Here is a 12877-nt window from a genome sequence, read left to right as displayed (position 1 = left end):
TTCGAGATATGAAAGCGGGAATCATACCGAAACCAGTAAGAGTGTGAAAATATTTTCGGACGTATCTTTCATTTGTTAAGTAGTGAGTTGTTTTTATCCATCCCCTTGGCAAAATAATAAATAATAAACAATCAGCAACAGTTTTAGCAAATATAATTGTAACTGTCTTTGAAATTTGGTAAGATGCTGAGTCAATCGTCATGGGCGAATAATCGCCAAAGGTATGGTGGGTACTCGTTGAGAGGCCAAAGACACGTTCATTATCCCCCGCCTCCCTCATACGTAAGAGGCCCCCGACGGGGACCCGTTTCCAGACCGATTAGAAACCCCATTAATTCCTACCGCAACATCCCGGTGTCATTACAAGGCAACATTACCAAGAAGACTGCCGTCTTTAGCTCAAACAACTCAAAGACAGCATGCATCATACCGAATACCCCAAAGTCTTCTTGTAAGAAGAGCTTTTCTATGGTCGATCTGTCACCCACATCCATCAGTCCGGACGTTCTTGACCCAAGGTAAAGAATGACCCGGTCAAAATGTTTATGAAATAATCGTCACAAGATTTGGAAGTTCAAGTGATCACGTTGAAAGTTTGACTCGGGCAATAATCTTTAAATCGAAATCCGCAATGCCTGTATTGAAAAAAATTATTTCTGCGCGATGTTCATCATTTTCTAAATTTGAACATTCAAACGGCGCTATAAATTTATTGTGATTTTTTACTTTGGTCAGGTCTGGGAGTGCCACTTCTTTGCAGTCACGTCTGCAACGGAAAGTAGCTGAAACTGATTCGACAAGCTCTGAGGTACCATGCGTTGATGGGGCTGAAACTGGGAGTGAAAGAGGGATGGGATCATGGCCGGGAGATTTGGATGTCAACGGACTCTCGGCTCCACCGGATACGAACAAGGCAGCGGGTCTCGTCTGTCGCGCTTTGGTTGTAAACGCCTGGCGTCGTAGACGTGAGGAGAATTTGCAACTGCATGAAACGATTCGCCAGCTTAGCCAGCAGGTCGACCATCTTCACATCCAGATCGTCGTGCTGCGACGACTTTTGGATGCCGAAAATGGTCGTGTCGGAAGATTTATGGCTGAGATGCAGCGTGTTCGAGTCCAGTTTGATGACATTGCTCGCGACAGAGATTCCCTCAAAGCGGTATGTATGGTTGTAATAATTGTTTAACGATTTAGAAACGATTACGGTTAATTATATACCGTGCGTCGGAACGACGATTATACAGGAGAAGGAAAGAGCGTTAGAAGAGGCTCAAAAGTTGCGGAATGCTGCCGAAGAAAAGTCCGTGGCCACGGAAAACCTACGGAACGAATTGTTCACGGTACAGGCACAGGTGCTAGCTCTTGATGGACAGATATCTCGAGATCGCGAAAAGCTGCTCAAGCTCCGAGAGGATAAAAAAATTTTGCTTGATAAGGTACTTTATCGTGTAACTGGAATTATTTTCCAATTGACAATTAGTAATAGAAGAATGCCGTTTGGCGTCAGATGTCCTCTTCTATTAATTAGAATACATTGTAGAAATAAAAAACGGGATTAATCATCAGGTAGCAAACAGCGAAGCTCTGGCTACGGAACGCCTTGCAAGAGCTGAAACTGCCGAGGCAGCAGCGGAAGATTTGCGGGGACGGTTAAATGGGCAAATGGCAATGCTTGCTTCCGCTCACGAGCAGCATCGGAAGGCTGCAAAGTAGCTGAAAAAAAAGAATTATATAGGGTTAAGTTTGTATTATAATTACGAAATCGTTTCAGAGAAGTCAAGGTGAAGACGAGCGAGATGGTAACAATGCAAAAGCAGTTGCAGGAGAGCCGAGAGGCTGGAAAAAGGCTGAGCTTGCGAGCAACTAATCTTGAGAATGAGCTCTCTAATCGCGACGACGTTTTACGGCGTCTCGAGTCCGCGTACAGTTCTCAGTTGTAAGTGTCCATCATACATTATGCCGTTGTCGCGGATATTATTCAGCCGCAGAGAATCGAACGAATATCAAGGGGGTGTCCTGAATTAAACTGTCAAAAAAATGTTGTTTTTTTTTTATTGCTTAAATCGATAGATAAACTATCTAATAATATGTTCACAAAGTTACAGTTAGTTCTAAATATTTCCAAGAATATAAAGCCGGAAGCAGACGAGCGTCGAGCAGGTGTGCGAGCCCTCGCCACTCCGACTTTCTATTCAGAATTCTATACCTGAAAAAGGTTGATGGGTCGTTCAATACAACAGTTATAATCCATGGTTGTATCCAGCTGAGTCTTGGTATATTTACCCAGTCGTGATAAACCATTGTATACAAATTTCAGGTCAGAGTTGAGTGATTTGAGGGAGCGGCTGGCTCGCCAATCGCAGGAAAGAGGCTGGAGCAGCAGAGTTCTTCAAATTGCGGGAAGTGTTGTCCGAGCTCCGCGAGCAATTTTTCGTACTCTTTCATTCCTATCCAATACTGGCTCGTCTGTGACATCTTAAGTAATTCTGATACGAAATACAGATACCCAATTATTTCTATGACGGTATAATTTAAGGTGTTGAGAAAGAGTTTAAACGGGTCTAATTGTAAGTGAAGCTTGAATTCACTGTCAACTGCAGCCGGAAAAATTCTAGTCGATTATGCGTGATACATTAATATGCATAACTCTATAAATATTTGAATTTGTTTTTCAGATTATGTTACAGGTCTTTACGTTTTGCTTATGCGCTCTATTCCCGAAGGAGTTGTTTTTGCAATTTCCACGTAGAAATTCTCCAACTACCACCGAATCGATGATGACCGCAGTACGATATGCATATACTGCAGTCGACAGCCGTGATTGAAAGAATTACCGACGGTCAATTCGTGCGTCTGCAAAGTACAAGCGTTGCGAGAACCCATCCGAGATGTCTGGTTTGAAAATAAAAAAGAAAAACATCGATAATGAGAAAAATATAATAAATATTCGATCGATCAAAAGACTGGAAACCGCATGTAATGGACGAAAGGACTTCTCAGTTCCTCTTCACAGCTGGTTATTTATTTATTTATTCAATATACTTTTAATTTTATATACTCGATATACCTCCAAGATGGCTTGAATATATCACCATTATAGGTCTAGATACATTCTACACAGCTTTAACGAAATTCCGAATATGTGCGGTATTTATCCTGAATCATATATCGAATGAAATCATTTTATACAGACAAATAAAGCAGTTTTTTTTCTTGTATAACACGTGTTTGTACGTTCAGCTTTGTCAATCGCGTAATTTGTTCGCATTATTACACTCCTACGTAAACTACAGTCGGTATAGACAGTCGAATGAATAGTTATAATTGACGTTCATAAATTATTATATAATTTAAACAGACAGCGACGCAATTTATTTTACGTGAATTTATCAGAAACGGATGTACACCATGTCACTGGATAGGAGGTTATCAAATTGTGATTGTTTCGTGGCCCTGGACCTGCAATCTTATCCGCTCTCATATTTCTGGCACACATATGTTAATCTTAGAACAAATGTATCTTTTATTCTACCTTCTAACGCAGGAGTGGGGTCATTAACGACCCCGTGCGTTCATGAGTCATTTCGTTATTTAATAAGGAAACGAATGTTGAAGTTCAAATCTAATTTCGTTGGAATTTGGTTAGTGAAAAATTCAACAAACTACCAAAAAGTGCTAAACACCAGCAAAAACGACATTTTTAAACAAAATCTCGTATCTTTCTATGTAATGAACCGATTTTCAAATTTCAAGCGCGATTTTGAAGAGGATACATTAGACTAGCTGGAAAACATTACTATCCCTTCTTCCTGTTGAAAGAATATATCCATTTCGGGATACGAAAATGGAAAAAATGCGGAATACGGAAATACGAAAATAGTCAATAAGAACGTGACAAAAAGAAATGTTTGTAGTAAAACTGAATTATGGTCACGGTCCGCAGGCGATAATGTCAATGCTTAGCTAAAGAGCGCAGTTTGAAAGCCGTTCATTATTTCTAGGGTGAATTAAGTATAGCAAAATACGTGCATGATTATACTTATACGAAAATGATGATAAGATTTACGGTTATTAATCGTTTCCAACTCAAGGAAACCATCTACGATCGAAGGTCTGCCACCGTTGTCTGATCGGTTACAATACATCTTGAATTTGAATAATCGAAAAAAATACTTTAAAACATACAAAGTTGTTTAATTTCTAAGAAAACAATTTCGTTACCCACTCTCCCGTAGAGTTTGAATTGGCGAAATACCTTCGATATGTCGCGACGAACGAGGTATCGAGTTTCGTGAATCGAAACTTGCGTACAAGACAAATTCTGACCAGTTCCAACATGGTACAGAAAAAGCTGTGTTTACATCGTTTACATAAAGGCGACGTTGCGACGAGTCCCTGCCGGGGGTTACGTTGATTATTCAACTCGAAATTGTGGAGCGGAGTCGCGCGATGTTTTGAATCTTCATCAGCCGCCAAAGGTAGACGATGACAAAAGGCACGTTGTTCGGTAAGGAAAATCATTCTAGGACATAACCCATCCGACGCATCGCGGGTGCCGATGCAATGGGTCAATCGACGCTACTGGAAGCGACTTTTCCGCAACCGTAACCATGGGCCTGAATTGTAACACTCTCCACTTCGCCTCCGCGCTGATAACGCGACTCTTTTTCACTCCGTTGCTCTTTGAGCGCACGTAGCGCAGTTTCGCGTGGTCGTCCAGCCGTCTTGCCACGAGGTCACATCGCGCTTTTCGCTTGACGGTTCTCTCGTCGTGGAACTAGTTGTCTTGGCACACGCACCGGATCAGGTATGTTTCCGGTCTTCTCTGTCACCGTAATCGATACTTGCGTACATCATTCCCGGAGCGGAATCTCAACAATGTGTACATTTTCTATGTTCTCAACTCTTTTTGAATCTATCTTTCGAAACGTGTTTTGACACGTCAAATGACAAAAAGTTTGTCAAAGTACAATGTCTTCACAATTTGTTGTCAATTAACATGAATTTACTCAATCCAGTTTTCTCTTACGGTTTTTCAATTGTTTCTTTGTTATATCTCTAATCGCAGTTATTTATTGAAGAGAGTATATAGCGCTGGTTGTGTATTTAAGATCCGCTGCCTACCTCAAGTCTTCCTTTATAACAATAGTTATGTAACGTTGTACTTGAAATACCTGCGGCACTGAGTTCTTGTTATCTTTATTGTTTCGTATTCATTACATTTTCCAGTCACGTATTGGTTATATCGAGCATGTTTTTTGCAGTGTCAGGCTATTCTGCATAATTGTATATCTATATTGAAGTTTCTAATAATATTTGGTATTATGGGATATTGAAAGAGGGTATTTTTGAAGTACTGTGTTGTCCAAGATAATCTGTTTAATTTCCCAATTAGGCAAATAAGTAGTATTTTGAATTACATTCATTTGTAAGTCAGAAACTATGAAACATTCTCTTTTTTACAGTTTAACGTTGTTAAAAGTGACGAAATGGTCTCTCACATAGAGTTTGTTAACATCTTAACTTATAGTGCAGATAAGAAAGGGAAAAATGTGATTCAATTTTCTGTTTGTAAAACGAATATTCAATGTTCCATTGATACTTCAGTCATATCTGCTAAACTGTCAGATATAAGAAAATAATCTAAAATTCAATAAGTAAGTTTTCTTTCACTTTTGTGTGCGATAATATTACAATATAATTTCATCCATCTACAAGACGGTATTTCAAAATGTAACCCGTAGTTTTAAGGTTTAATTTATTATATACTAGTACTAACACTTTACTAGCACAATTAGAGGGGTAAAATTAGGAAGTAAGAATCAACACGAAGAAACGGAAGATATGTCGAGGAAAGGGCAGACTATACTGGTGACGGGTGGTGCTGGGTACATTGGCGCATTCACGGTTTTGGAACTACTTAATGCCGACTTCGAGGTGGTGGTTATTGACAATCTTACTAATGCTTACCAAGGTAAGATGGGAATTAATCAATATCTGAAAGTTATTTCCAAGCATTATGGAAAGAATACTCTCAACGCATCCTCCTCAAAGTAGCCTTATCGTTTTATCATGAGTTTAATTTCTCAATTATCGTTTCACTCAGCTGACAAATTTTATCATCCAGTTCCTATCGATAACATATGATACAATCTACCCTATTTATCTTTGGCTTTGCAAGTGCCTGAACTTGTATATAGCCTTACGCAATATGTTTGAGCAGCTGAAGAGTTTGTAGATGGCTCATTTAGCACACCGCTATATTAATATATTTTTTCACTTCATTCTGCAGCTTCGGATAAAAAGAAACCAGAATGTCTTCTGAGGGTGGAGGAACTGACACAGAAGCATGTAGCATTTCATTCTGTAGACATAACAAACAGAAAGGAATTGACTAGCATATTTCAACAGGTGAGTATCGAGTTATTCGCCATATTATTTACCACGATGTTTACAACAAACTATGAAGTTATTTTATTTTCTAGTATAAATTTGACAATGTGATACACTTTGCCGCTTTGAAGGCCGTTGGCGAGTCTGTTGCCAAGCCGCTTGAGTATTATAGAGTCAATGTTAGCGGTACTATAGTATTACTCGAGGTAATGCGAGAACACGGAGTCTATCGAATGATTTATTCAAGCAGCGCCACTGTTTATGGTCTTCCTGATAAACTACCATTAACCGAAGACATGAAAACTGGGGATTGCACCAATCCGTATGGAAAGTCTAAGTTTATGGTGGAGGAAATACTGAAGGACCTATGCGTTTCGGACAAGGTATACTTTTATGCTTGGTAGAAGAAATATTCGAGAATCTTTTAGTAATCACTTCATATTCACCTGGAAAAATATTCTAGAACTAATCATTGAACACACACTGACTTCATCTAGATTTGGTCCATCACATCCCTCAGATATTTTAACCCTGTGGGAGCTCATCCATCTGGAAATATTGGAGAGGATCCAAACGGCGTACCGAACAACTTGATGCCCTACATCGCCCAAGTCGCTGTTGGAAAAAGAGAAAAGCTCTCAGTCTATGGAAGTGATTACAATACCCCTGACGGAACTGGTAATAATAAAGTCCGAGCCAGATAATGTCGTTCGATTTTTTCTACTTTTCTTCAACGGGGAATTTCTTCTTGTTCTCTTCTGTTGTGTGAAAAATTCTATAGTCGCTTGAATATTACCAGGCTTTATCTTTCTACAAGTGTGAGATCTGCAAAATTTTTCACTTACAGGGGTTCGCGATTACATTCATGTAATTGATCTGGCAGTTGGCCACTTGCAGGCGATTTCCCACCAGCATCCCTCCGGCTTCCAGGTTTATAATCTCGGTACTGGAAGAGGGTATTCTGTTCTGGAAGTAATCAGAGCGTTCAAAGATGCTTCTGGCAAAGACATACCCTATGATATTGTAGATCGTAGACCAGGCGACATTGCGACAAGTTATGCCGATGCAAGCCGTGCTAATGCAGAACTGGACTGGCACGCAACACGGAATATTGATGACATGTGTAAGTTAGACTAGACTTTTCTAAATTAAAACACTTTCCTGAGTGTCTTTTGATAAAAAATGTCATTGATTACAGGCAAGGACACATGGAGATGGCAGCAGAAAAACCCGGATGGATATAAGAATGTGTCGTCCCCATTTTGCCCAGACGCCTGTTCTATAATATCTAAATGAACAAATTGAATCTATAGATTAATAATTCCACCTAGACGGTGAACCTGCCACATTAGGTGAAATCGAAAATTGGATTGGATGATTTTACATCAGTTACACATATCTATGTGCCAGTGAACTGGTATGGATTTAGAATTTATTTATAATTAATAGGGCATAGAAAAGTGTATAAGTTGGGTATATCGTACTAAAATATAGCTTAAAATTACCAAAGACTAGACAGTGAGCTTAATAGTTTATCTAATTACGATTAAATCGATACGCACATTGTAATGTGTAATTTTAGAAGATGATAAATCAAAACTCAAACCCAGCTGACTTTACCGATAAAATTTTGAGCACCTCAGTAATGATACTGTGTACTTGTAAATTGGGAGGATTGAGGAGAAAAGATTCGACATTCAGAGTAGAACGATGACGTTTTTTTTTTCTCGATATTGGTAAATTGTATCCTGTACCTTCAACTTGAACAGAATTAACTCTGATGTACCATGAAGCTTGAACATTGTTTCATGACCTAAGTGACTAAGTTTGCTGTACGAGATTGCCTTGTATTGTAGGTGCAATAGCGAATTCTACCAATTTCTGGGTTCTAGATAGTTTTTTAAATTATTATTATTATTATTATTATTATTACTATTATTGTTCTTGTTGTTAATAGTTGTAAAATATCTGTTGAAATATATCATAAATTAGTCATTTTAAGAAGGCAACAATGAAAGATACACATGTGTTCAAGAACATTAGTTCATATCAAACAATTCCCAGTTCTGTGTGTATTTTATTTCTAAAGACATCAATTAAATTTATGAATTATAAGTTTATAATGTGCCATTATTGTTAAATAATTGCAAAACCTAGCAAGATATTGTGTACACTGAGAAGTTCGAATAAATTATTTGAGAAAATTCATCTGCTTCAGTCTCCCATGTTTCAAAATTTGCGATGGCTTTAGATCATGGAAACGTATTCAGACAACGGATGCAGTGAAAGGAAGGGATAAACAGTATTTTCAAAAGTTATGCAACTTACTCATGCTGCATTGTGACAATCAGCCCAGCCTCAACATCTGTGTCTCACAATATTGTTGTAACACGCGATGACGAACAAAATTTTCTACTTCTTGCTGTTCAATCCGTACGAGTGCATAATTGTGACACTCTCATTTGACCAGCGTATACTATGAATTAGTGAATATTTACACTCACAATTACTTTTCTAGTCGTGAAGAATTGCCATACGAGTTACTTAGATCAGTATGTTCTTAATATCTCACTGTGACGTATGTTTTTTCCATTGTTATCGAAATAAATCTAAACTTACTGTTAGACATGAATAATAAAGGAACCGTTTGTGACCCGCTTCTCACTATTACCTCTAGTCGAAGTTTCGAACATGTAAATCGAAAGCGGAAGCATTGGGTAATCGTTGTATAGAATGAAGCATACTGGGCAGGCCTTCAATGATATGTCATGTCCGTTCGGAGGGTAAGGTGGGTAAAGTGTGAGTCGGTAAGTCTACTAATTTACGAGCACGGTTACGAGCATGCCGCCTGGGATTTGGTCGAAAGGTTCTCTATTCTTTTTCAACACATGAAATGGAAGAAGACAAGATATTTACGTGGTTATGTCAGTTAAACGTATCGGCATTGCAAAATGCAAAGTGACCAGCTGTGTACAACAATTGGATTTACCACGAATGAAGTATTACTTGATACATTTTTGCCTCTTTGATTGTGATCACGGTCTTATAGACAGGTCTGGGCACTCCGGCTGTAAAACCGTGCTCGAAAATGAAGCCGATGTTGTGAATTTTCGCCGCTAGTGCTAGTGAGGGAGAGGCCTACAGTACGCATACACTGGCCTCAGAGATTCCAGCGCTCCGGTCTTTGGTGCACAAATTGAGAAACACATGCTTCAAGACGGTCACGCTGCGTTATATAGGAAGGGGCTTGGAGTGCCCAGACCTGTCTATAAGACCGTGATTGTGATCAAATATGCCGACATGGTCACTACCATTAAAAATGTTAACCCTTCATCCAAGTCTTTCACCAGAGGGTCTCTAATGATTTTTACTTATTGTTGCATGAAACGAAATAATGCAACTAGTATGGATCAGTTCATTTTGAAGTAAATAAATGGGGGCGTTCAATGCTCCGTATGACCAGCTGTTGATGAATTGTTCAGCGCCGCTTGTTATTGTTGTCGCTCCGTCTGTCGTCTGCTGCAAGAACGATTTCAGCGGTATGACAAATAAAGATGGACGTTGTATTTGGAATTCCTTGAGTTTTATTCTTTTAACCGTATCTCCACATCCAGTTTAAGGAACGACTGGAGTACTTGCCGTCCGGGACAAATTTAATAGTATCCTGTGACATACCATCAAACATGCCTCCGAAGTTCAAGCGTAATGTGCCGCGTGACGACGTTGCCAAAGCCGACGACGTGGAGAAGGTGTGTTTGTTTTTTGTATGATTAATCTTAAGCCGTGAGTCATTAGCAACCGTCTAATGTTTACACGGTTCAAACAGTCAAAAAGCTCAGAATTATTATTAGATGATGTCAGAATCTAATTCTTCTTTTGTTTATTTCCTTAGGAGACCCTCCTTGATCATGACAGCGATCCAGATGAAGAGATGCTTTTCAAGTATGCTTGAACGATCAATTATCCATACCATAGACATATGATCCATATTGTGAACTTACTTTTTTATCGCTGTTCATAATATGAGACTCAATTTCAATTTATCTGAGAAATTTTTTTGTTTATCGTTCCAGCCGCCCGAGTACTTCGACCAGTCTGCCATACAGAGATCGTAAAATGGACAGGTGGTGTTCATTCAATCATGATTTTTCTCTACCTCAGATTTTTCAAATGAACTGTTTTAAAATTACAATAATCGTGGAATAAAATGAGATAGAATTAGTTATCGAAGAGTTAGATTTGTTTCTGGCCTATTGCAAATTGTCATGCTCTCCGATAATCCAGAATAATACCGAAATCCAGATTAGAGTTACTGCGTATAATTGTATTCAATGAATTTTAATAATTTGTTTATTTTAGTGTTCGTATGCAGATAAAGGAAGTAACAGACGTGATGCGTGAAAATGTGCAAAAAGTGATGGAACGAGGAGAAAAAATGGAAGACTTAGAAGTGGCCAGCGAACGGCTGACTATGGCTGGAAACGAGTTTCACGACTCGGCAAAGAAGGCACACCGCAGGGCTTGGATGCAAAACATGAAGATGAGAATCATTGTCGGCACCATTATTCTGACAATAGTTATGAGTATTATTGGTGAGTAAACCTTGACTCGCTTTGACTCACCCTTGGTAACACGGCGTCACCAGCTTTTGCTGCAAGCTTCAGCAGGTGTGGCTTATTGAATTTTTTCGTGTAAGCAACTTTCCTGCCAAATGATGTCTAACTTTTCAATCTGAACAGCAGAAATGTTCCAATTCTAAATTTTGAAAATTTATGCATTTAATAATTTGAGAATTTTTTTAGTCACCATTACTGTCATTCTCTTACATTTTATATTTCACCATTTTTACATATTCATCTTTCCAGGAATCACTGTCACAATATTTTAATAACTGATAAGATGCATTTCTTACCTTTATTGATTCTGTACATGGTATAAAAGGAAACCTAAGGCTTCTATAAAAAAGATATCGACAATTATGTTCATACTTTTAGCTGTTTGTCCGTTACTTTCTTGTACGCATTACGTACACGTTTATGAAATTTAATGAAATTTCCATGCATTACCAATATTCCTGGTGAAAAGTTAATCTATAAAAAAAATCTCTCGGTCAGCACACATCAGTTCCTCAATCTGTTTTCTACATCTCCTTTGATCTCGCATTTGAAACTGTTCTAAAAGAAATATCTCGTTACCACTTCGTTTTAACGTTACCCATCGATAATCTATATCTACATACTTTCATTCTGTTTATAACTTCCGCATTTATGTATATTGACCGATGGTTAATTAATTTATGATAATTACAATGCGATTGTAACTGATTCTTAATTGAAAAGCTTGTCACAGGTCTACTTCTGATGAAAAAATCTTTCACCGAAGATTTATACGTATATAGGCGCTTGAGTTTTTTTCTTCGTTTCTTTTTTTCATTGATTTAACGAGAACTAGCCTCTAATGCCGCGCTGATGGTTCGGCCTGTATAATTTTCAGTTCTGGACATCTTGGTGCTTTACCTAGTCATCAGATAGTTAATTGGACTGGTGAAACAGCCTGTGTAGGAACCAAGGTATTGAGATCTGAGATATTGAATATTTCTATCGCTTATCGCCAGTGGTGTGAAATTACGTAATTATAATACCTGCACTACTGTATATAGATCACGCTACCAGATCCAATTTCCGTGAGTTAAAAACCTCGACTTCACTTGCAATGCCATGGAGCGTAATCACGCAACGCGGCATTGAAACCATTCGTTCCTGTTTCTGTAGATATTTTGTTGTCCAACATATCAATTATTGCTATAGACGGAAAGCCACTGATCTGATTGAGGTAGAGACTACAACATTTTATGGTCGCCAAAAAATTGTTGAGAAGGTCTAGCGGTCATAAATTATCATTTAAACACGCTGCGTTTTTAGAAGTTTTTAGAAGAATTATGCAAGTAATAATTCTAGGATGGGATTGGCCATTCTACTTGAAATACGATTCATAAGGATATAAATTTCTAACGTAACTACGATCATTTAGAAAAAATAAATTTCGATCATGTTATCAAATTTTGTGATAATGAATGCGAAGCAAATTATACCCTATATGCGCCTCTTTTCTTTACACTGGCAGACTGAATTTCTACCGGATTTATCCGTACACTTCGGTACAAAATATATTTCTAGGTGCGTTGATTGAGCTTTCATTTCATTGAATAAATTTAAAAATTTCAAATTCCAGACACCGCTCCACCGCTTTACGATGAAAAAAAGGATATCATTTTTCGTGTTCCAGGTACTTTGATCAGATGGTATTCCTGACGTCATGCGACTGCCTTCCAATACGTATCATAATTTCAGTTTAAATAATTGTAATATATTTTGTGATAACGAACTTTACTCCGTGAATTAGCATGTAGCCAAAATAAATGTTATTCTTGTAACTATGTATAAATAAACGACGTATCTCTACATACGTATAATTATGTTCGAAA

The 12877-nt window shown here is 38.2% G+C and overlaps 3 protein-coding genes across 11 annotated transcripts; all 3 read left to right on the top strand.

Moving 5' to 3' along the window:
- The first annotated feature begins 183 nt into the window (after nucleotides 1-183).
- Nucleotides 184-2891, top strand: LOC124299670 (uncharacterized). Its single transcript, XM_046752941.1, has 7 exons — nucleotides 184-518; nucleotides 736-1159; nucleotides 1245-1436; nucleotides 1567-1709; nucleotides 1772-1936; nucleotides 2318-2480; nucleotides 2676-2891. Exons 1-6 carry the CDS (start codon nucleotides 184-186, stop codon nucleotides 2478-2480), a joined length of 1422 nt encoding a protein of 473 aa, XP_046608897.1. The 3' UTR covers nucleotides 2676-2891.
- A 1424-nt stretch (nucleotides 2892-4315) lies between these two features.
- Nucleotides 4316-8601, top strand: LOC124300290 (UDP-glucose 4-epimerase). Of its 5 annotated transcripts, none has more exons than XM_046754222.1 (7): nucleotides 4316-4807; nucleotides 5799-5974; nucleotides 6293-6411; nucleotides 6486-6776; nucleotides 6891-7071; nucleotides 7241-7516; nucleotides 7592-8601. In XM_046754222.1, the coding sequence occupies exons 2-7, from the start codon at nucleotides 5845-5847 to the stop codon at nucleotides 7687-7689; spliced, it is 1095 nt and encodes a 364-aa protein (XP_046610178.1). In that variant the 5' UTR covers nucleotides 4316-4807; nucleotides 5799-5844; the 3' UTR covers nucleotides 7690-8601. The 5 variants fall into 5 exon arrangements, with proteins under 5 accessions (XP_046610178.1, XP_046610179.1, XP_046610181.1 ...); XM_046754223.1 differs by having other exon boundaries at nucleotides 5790-5974; XM_046754225.1 differs by lacking the exon at nucleotides 4316-4807 and adding an exon at nucleotides 4814-4956.
- A 652-nt stretch (nucleotides 8602-9253) lies between these two features.
- Nucleotides 9254-12877, top strand: LOC124300291 (vesicle-associated membrane protein 4-like). 5 transcript variants are annotated; one of them, XM_046754227.1, is made up of 7 exons: nucleotides 9254-9392; nucleotides 10008-10142; nucleotides 10286-10335; nucleotides 10467-10517; nucleotides 10753-10985; nucleotides 11887-11962; nucleotides 12679-12877. In XM_046754227.1, the coding sequence occupies exons 1-6, from the start codon at nucleotides 9345-9347 to the stop codon at nucleotides 11922-11924; spliced, it is 555 nt and encodes a 184-aa protein (XP_046610183.1). In that variant the 5' UTR covers nucleotides 9254-9344; the 3' UTR covers nucleotides 11925-11962; nucleotides 12679-12877. The 5 variants fall into 5 exon arrangements, with proteins under 5 accessions (XP_046610183.1, XP_046610185.1, XP_046610186.1 ...); XM_046754229.1 differs by having other exon boundaries at nucleotides 12625-12877; XM_046754230.1 differs by lacking the exon at nucleotides 11887-11962.

This window comes from Neodiprion virginianus, chromosome 3, assembly GCF_021901495.1.
Source record: "Neodiprion virginianus isolate iyNeoVirg1 chromosome 3, iyNeoVirg1.1, whole genome shotgun sequence".
Lineage (NCBI taxonomy): Eukaryota > Metazoa > Arthropoda > Insecta > Hymenoptera > Diprionidae > Neodiprion > Neodiprion virginianus.
This window is presented reverse-complemented; position numbering and strand designations above follow the sequence as displayed.

What these genes read in the sequence shown, in the direction of transcription:
- LOC124299670 (XM_046752941.1), top strand. Translation starts at nt 184, where the DNA reads ATGCTGAGTCAATCGTCATGGGCGAATAATCGCCAAAGGTATGGTGGG. An exon ending in ACAGAGATTCCCTCAAAGCG is followed by an intron (nt 1,160 to 1,244) that starts GTATGTATGGTT and finishes ACGATTATACAG; the next exon opens with GAGAAGGAAAGAGCGTTAGA. An exon ending in TCCGCGTACAGTTCTCAGTT is followed by an intron (nt 1,937 to 2,317) that starts GTAAGTGTCCAT and finishes TACAAATTTCAG; the next exon opens with GTCAGAGTTGAGTGATTTGA.
- LOC124300290 (XM_046754222.1), top strand. Translation starts at nt 5,845, where the DNA reads ATGTCGAGGAAAGGGCAGACTATACTGGTGACGGGTGGTGCTGGGTAC. An exon ending in TCTTACTAATGCTTACCAAG is followed by an intron (nt 5,975 to 6,292) that starts GTAAGATGGGAA and finishes TTCATTCTGCAG; the next exon opens with CTTCGGATAAAAAGAAACCA. An exon ending in ACGGAATATTGATGACATGT is followed by an intron (nt 7,517 to 7,591) that starts GTAAGTTAGACT and finishes CATTGATTACAG; the next exon opens with GCAAGGACACATGGAGATGG.
- LOC124300291 (XM_046754226.1), top strand. Translation starts at nt 9,345, where the DNA reads ATGCAAAGTGACCAGCTGTGTACAACAATTGGATTTACCACGAATGAA. An exon ending in GATGAAGAGATGCTTTTCAA is followed by an intron (nt 10,336 to 10,466) that starts GTATGCTTGAAC and finishes TTATCGTTCCAG; the next exon opens with CCGCCCGAGTACTTCGACCA. An exon ending in AATAGTTATGAGTATTATTG is followed by an intron (nt 10,986 to 12,624) that starts GTGAGTAAACCT and finishes TTCAAATTCCAG; the next exon opens with ACACCGCTCCACCGCTTTAC.